At 31.0% G+C, this 6,076-nt stretch overlaps 1 protein-coding gene across 9 annotated transcripts in view; it reads left to right on the forward strand.

The window, feature by feature from the left end:
* Positions 1-9: 9 nt before the first annotated feature.
* The window catches only part of LOC105117360 (probable LRR receptor-like serine/threonine-protein kinase At4g08850), a 20,014-nt gene continuing 13,947 nt past the window's right edge, over positions 10-6,076 (forward strand). The window contains exons 1-11 of one of the 9 annotated variants that reach the window (XM_011015001.1): positions 10-184; positions 274-345; positions 2,063-2,134; positions 2,847-2,918; positions 3,802-3,876; positions 3,988-4,056; positions 4,150-4,221; positions 4,341-4,418; positions 4,501-4,572; positions 4,675-4,749; positions 4,822-4,896. In XM_011015001.1, coding sequence (XP_011013303.1) covers positions 84-184; positions 274-345; positions 2,063-2,134; positions 2,847-2,918; positions 3,802-3,876; positions 3,988-4,056; positions 4,150-4,221; positions 4,341-4,418; positions 4,501-4,572; positions 4,675-4,749; positions 4,822-4,896 — 833 coding nt within the window. In that variant the 5' untranslated portion in view covers positions 10-83. Of the gene's footprint in view, positions 185-273; positions 346-2,062; positions 2,138-2,846; positions 2,922-3,801; positions 3,877-3,984; positions 4,057-4,149; positions 4,222-4,340; positions 4,419-4,500; positions 4,573-4,674; positions 4,750-4,821; positions 4,897-6,076 lie in introns of all 9 variants that reach the window. The other 8 variants (XM_011015000.1, XM_011015006.1, XM_011015005.1 and 5 more) reach the window with 8 other exon arrangements.

Here is a 6,076-nt window from a genome sequence, read left to right on the forward strand (position 1 = left end):
GCCTGTAAGTTCCTCATCAACTTCATCCAATTTTATTTTATTTTTGTAAGGCAATGCATCCTCTTTAAAACTCACTGGTTTCTATGTTGACGCCATTTTTGGGTGGTAGAGAACTCTCAAACCGCGAATTAACCGGACAAATCAACGCTACAGCCTTGACTAGTCTCGTTTTCCTAGAAAAAATGTGAGTATCATATGACATGTGATGATGATCATTCGAATCAGTATGCTGAGCTCAACTAATTTATAACAATCCTGTTACATTAATAACAGTGATTTGTCCAACAATCAACTTTATGGTAGCATCCCTGTCACCATGGGGAACTTGCCTTCACTCAAAGAACTGTAAGTGATCCAGTACCATGGTTATTTACTACTACTGCGGTTTATTTTCTAAAAGAATCAAGATAAAAGTTCGGCTGCATAATTTAACGGCTTGAAAATGGCCTAATCCCCACTGTTATAAAGATGTGTATTGGACTTGTAGGATTGTGAGCAATTGAAGGGCTTGAGCACGTTCATGATAATATTGATTGAAAAACACGTTCAAGCTCTATCCCAAATTTATTTATCATATCAAGAAAATGTATCTTAAAACAAGTAAACAATCATTCACACGCATTCAAACTAGACATAGAAAATTCAAATCATGAATGAATATTAATAAAAAAATAATATTAATGTTTTAGAATATTTACATTTATAATTAAAAATAATATTGTCACTATAGGTAATTAATTCCACTGCTTAGACTATGGTTGACTAGATAACTGAAATTGTATCTTGGAAGGGCATTATCAAGGAAATCCCCAAACTCACATATCCAAATTATAACAAAATATGAAAATAATATTTTGTATATAGAAAATAGGCATTGTACATTAATCAACTTGTCTATCCTTAATGCAACATTCTCGTGGGAAAGCACAAAATTAAAGTCTTACAATCCTTAGGTCAATATTGTATAAACAACCAAAAAAATACAAGACACAATTAAAATTAAATCCCTTTCTCGGAGAAATGGTGCAATCAAAATTAAATTACATTATGAATATGAAAAATTAAGTTATGTATTAATCAATTTTATTACGCGATGGACAACATCCAAAAAATAGAACCAATAAAAAATCTTTTTATCCTAATTTGATTTATAAATAAAAATAAATAAATATAAAAAAAGATGTTTATTAACTAATTTTATTATTTGATAGACAACATTAAAAAAATAAGACTAGATAGTAAATCTTCATTTTTTATATATTAATTTATAGATAAAAAGACAATTAAACTGGGTAGCATCTTGATGAATTCCAACCATACTCCAAAAAATATACTTTATACCAGCAATTAAACTGGATCAAGTCTGTAAAGGCAATCTGAAAATTGCGATCCGACACAACCAACCTGTCTATGGGTGTATCCAATGCAATCAAAGATCATATTGCATAAAAAGATACATTAGATGTTGATCATTAATTAATAAATTCATTAAATTGAAGTATTTATTTAAAACAATTAATTTCAATTGTTAATTAAAAGAGCGCGCATATATATATATATATATATATATATATATATATATATATCTCGTTTCATCTCAAATATAATTATCCCAAATAACTTTATAATATTTTAATCATTAATATTAATATATGTAGATATGTTAAATTAAATATGAGTATTTTTTTTCTATTGTTTCATTAAAGAGAAAAGGTATATTATAAGTATAATTTAGATGTGTGTTTTGAAAAAGTAAAAAAAAAAAAAAGAGAGAGAGAAAAAAGTGCCCTTCTTTCTGGTAAAGAAATCTGTATTGATTCATCATTTAATGTTTGTAATCTTTTGTTATATTTCCATTAATGTACTGTGAATGTCTTCCCACTTCCTATATGCATAGCGATCTCTCCGAAAACTTCCTCCATGGTTGTCTGCATAGTTATGAGCAAAGAGCTGCTTAGCTTTAGGATCATATACAATAACTAATTTCAGTGTCTTCATTAAATTTATATTATTGGCTCTTATTTGAGTAATAATGAACTTATATTACAATACATATGCAAAGCGGCCTCTCGAGAAACTTCCTCAAAGGCTCCATACCTTCATCCTTGGGGAATTTGTCGTCCCTTGTATATCTGTAAGTATCATGCAATCACAATCTCTTCAGTATCATATAGTTATAAGTATCATCTTGGATATTTGGAGTTGATTTTATACCATTGCTGTTCTTTTAAAAAATAATATATTATGGTAAGAAAAGATCATACAATTAGTAACTTCTGTTTTTAAGAGTTGTATGAAATTATATCTAACATTTACTTTTCTAAATTATATTCCATCAAATAATAGTTAAGATCTCATTTTCATTCGGAGAATAAAGTGTTTTGGACTGCATAATTATATTATAATGGTGAAAATTTGAGTTAAGAACTCAAATTTCCTTCTTTAAATTAAAGAAGAAGTTACTGAATAGGCAATTGATAGATTAAACTTGTAGCTGTAATAGTTAAGATTTTTTAATAGAATTTAGCTTTGTTAGAAATGAAGATAAGGGCAAGCCGTTTGGGGACTTGATACTTATAAATGTTCATGTCAAGGTTTTAATGCCTTAATGGTCACAAAAATTAACTTCTGAGTTCTGTTTGATTTTTTTTCTCTTATGTGATTAGGATAAAAGCCTTGTTTGGCTAATTGCTTAACCATGTTTATGCTTATTTGGATATTTGCATGGTTATGAGCAAAGAGCTTCTTAGCTTTTGGATCATATATAATAACTAATTTAAGCTTTTATTGGTTCTTAATTTATCTATTGAGTAATAATGAACTTATATGGTAATTCATATGCGTAGCGATCTCTCCAGAAACTTCTTCAGTGGCTCCATACCTCCATCTTTGGGGAATTTGTCATCCCTCCAATTTCTGTATGTATTATCCAATCACAGTCTCTTCAGTATATCATATAATATGAATTAAATTCTTGTTCCATTGTTGATACAAGTCTTCTAATATAGTTAAAAGCAAACTATCCATAATCAAATTTTTTAAAAAAAAAAAAAGCAAATGGCACTAACCAAAACTAATTATAGGAGAAACATCTTGGATATTTGGGTTTGATTTTATACCATTGCTGTTCTTTTAAAAAATAATATATAATGGTAAGAAAAAAAAGCATTAATAATCCATTGTCAGAATACACAAGCCCACGCACACACAAATCTAACATTTTTTTTTTCCTAAAATCACTTCTTTTAAATTATAATCCATTAAATACTTAGATTCCATCGATAAGTTCCAAAAACCCAATAGTTAAAATTTCATTTTCATTCGGAGAATAAAGTGGTTAGGACTACATAATTATATTACAATGGTGAAAATTTGAGTTAAGAACTCATATTTATTTCATTATAAGAAGAAGTTACTGAATAGACAATTGATAGATTAAACTTGTAGTTGTAATAATTACGATTTTTTAATAGTATTTTTGGTGAAACATTTTCAAGTAAAATTAGTTTTGTTAGAAATGAAAATAAGGGCAAGCCGTTTGGGGACTTGATACTTATAAATGTTCATGTCAAGGTGTTAATGGTCACAAAAATTAACTTCTGAGTTCTGTTTGGTTCATTTCTCTTATGTAATTTGGATAAAATCCTTGTTTGGCTGTCTGCATGGTTATGAGCAAAGAGCTTCTTAGCTTTTGGATCATATATAATAACTAATTTCAGCTCTTAGTGTATATTCATAAAATTTAAATTATCGGTTCTTATTTGAGTAATAATGAACTTATATGGTAATACATATGCATAGCCGTCTCTCGCGAAACTTCCTCAATGGCTCCATACCTTCATTTTTGGGGAATTTGCCGTTCCTCAAATATCTGTACGTGTCATCCAATCACAGTTTTTTCAGTATCATATAATGTGAATTAAATTCTTTTTCTATTGCTAATCGATGCAAGCTTTGTGCTCTTATTCTTGTGGGTGTTTTCAGGAGTTTGTGGTGTAATATGTTATCAGGTCAAATCCCAAAAGAATTGGGCAACCTCTCTAATCTCCGAGTGATGTATAGAAACTCGCTCGCTCGCTCTTTCGTTCTGCTTGAATTTCCGTTTAACTTATTGAGTTTTGTTTGGTTCCTTATCTCTTATTTAATTAGGAACTTGGCCTTCAATGAACTCACTGGTCAGCTTCCACCAGAACTTGGAAGATTGGGATCTCTATATGCTTTGTAAGTTTCAAAAAGAAGCATAATAATATCATACCACCTTGTAAAACCACGGAAGATAGTAAGAGGAGAAATAAAATAGAAAAAGGGTGGATTACAATCCTTTTGATTTGTTGTTGTAGAGAGTTGAGCTCCAACAATTTGAGTGGAGACTTGCAGGGAAATTGCTCCCACTTTACTTCGGATCAATTGGGGTGGTTGTAAGTGCAACTCATCATGTTATTTCAACCAACAATCTGTTTAATTATTGTTCCAAGGAAAAGCAACTAACTATGGCTGCAGTGGCGTAGGTGGGAACCGTTTGACCGGTCAAATACCAAGGTTCATTGCGAATTGGACTCAACTCTATTACCTGTAAGAAATTACTTGTGCTTTCTGTAATATTATTGGACTGAGAAACTGTCGATGATCGAAGGATATCATTCAATAATTGGTGTTCTTGTGTACTGATGACAGGTCCCTCTCCGGGAATGATTTTGAAGGAGAGCTGCCTCTTGAACTTCTTTTTAACATGTCAAATCTCGAATACTTGTAAGTGTTCTATAATTTTAACACTTACAAGAAATAAATGCATTTTTTTATTCTGGATGGTTTTTCTTCCAGGTATGTTAGTGACGTAAGAAGCTCGGCCGGTTTCCCTTTCCCAAAATATGCAAATATGACGGGAATAACTTTCCTGTGAGTTTTTCCTTCCCTTGCTGTTCTTTAAAGCTCACACTCCAAAATTACATAATAACTATCAAGGCTTTAATTAATAAAACTAGTTATTAAACCCCCAAATACATGTCAAAATATTTTCTTGAAATTTCTTGTGAAATAGATACGATTTTATCATATGCAAATTAAAAAAAAAAAAATTCTTTTTATTTTTTAACATTAAAAAAAAGAAAAAGAAAATACCCAAAAGACACACTCCCAACCAAACATTCTATGTTTACTCACCCACTCCCGGTTTCGAGTTTCCAAATGTGAAGGCCGGTGATGGGACTGTTGGGTCAGCTGTCAGAGATTGGGAAAGGAAGATGAGTAAGTGCAGTGGGCGGCTGACCTCTATGGTATTAAGATACTGGTATGGAAATCCGATAAGATAAAAGACAAGGAATAAGATAAAATAAAAAATAAAATATACAAGAATTTACATGGTTTACCCAATTCGGCTACGTCTACAGGTAAGTATAGAATGATTTTATTAAGTAATGTGGGAATTACAACCTCTTTCAAATAATAGAAGAACAATTAAAAATCTATTTATTACTAGAAAAAAATACCTTACTTACTCTCTTACAAATACCTCATAATTTTGTGGGATTACTCTCTCTTCACTCTCCTCTTCTTCTCTTTATCTTGGTGTGCAAAATAAGCTTGGAGGCATTGCCTATTTATAGGCAAGAGTGAGGGGACAACGGTTATAAATCATGACACCAATTATGCTATAAATTATGCCAACAACTCATCTCCACTTATATTCCACCAATTATGCCAATAACTCCACCAATTATGTCAACAACTCACCTCTAATTATGCCAATAACTTCAATCATTTTTTTTTCCACCAATTAATTAAGTGGTGGCTTTACATTCTCCCACTTGAAAACTTTGATGATTTAATCAAGTCTTCACACTTGATTATCCGTGATTCTTCTATCCTTTCTATACTTGTCATCTTCATGCTGTTTACGTTTCTGTTAGGCTATAAAAGGATCTGCACCATATATACTTATCAGTATTGACCGGTTTCGTCAAAGCATCTGCTGGGTTTTCTTTTGTGTGAACCTTCTAAAAATCCACACTTCCATCTTCCACCACTTCACGAACAAAGTGATACTGAACATCGATGTGTTTTGTTCTTGAATGAATCG

The sequence above is a fragment of the Populus euphratica genome, unplaced genomic scaffold, assembly GCF_000495115.2.
Source record: "Populus euphratica unplaced genomic scaffold, PopEup_1.0 scaffold1317.1, whole genome shotgun sequence".
Classification (NCBI taxonomy): Eukaryota; Viridiplantae; Streptophyta; class Magnoliopsida; order Malpighiales; family Salicaceae; genus Populus; species Populus euphratica.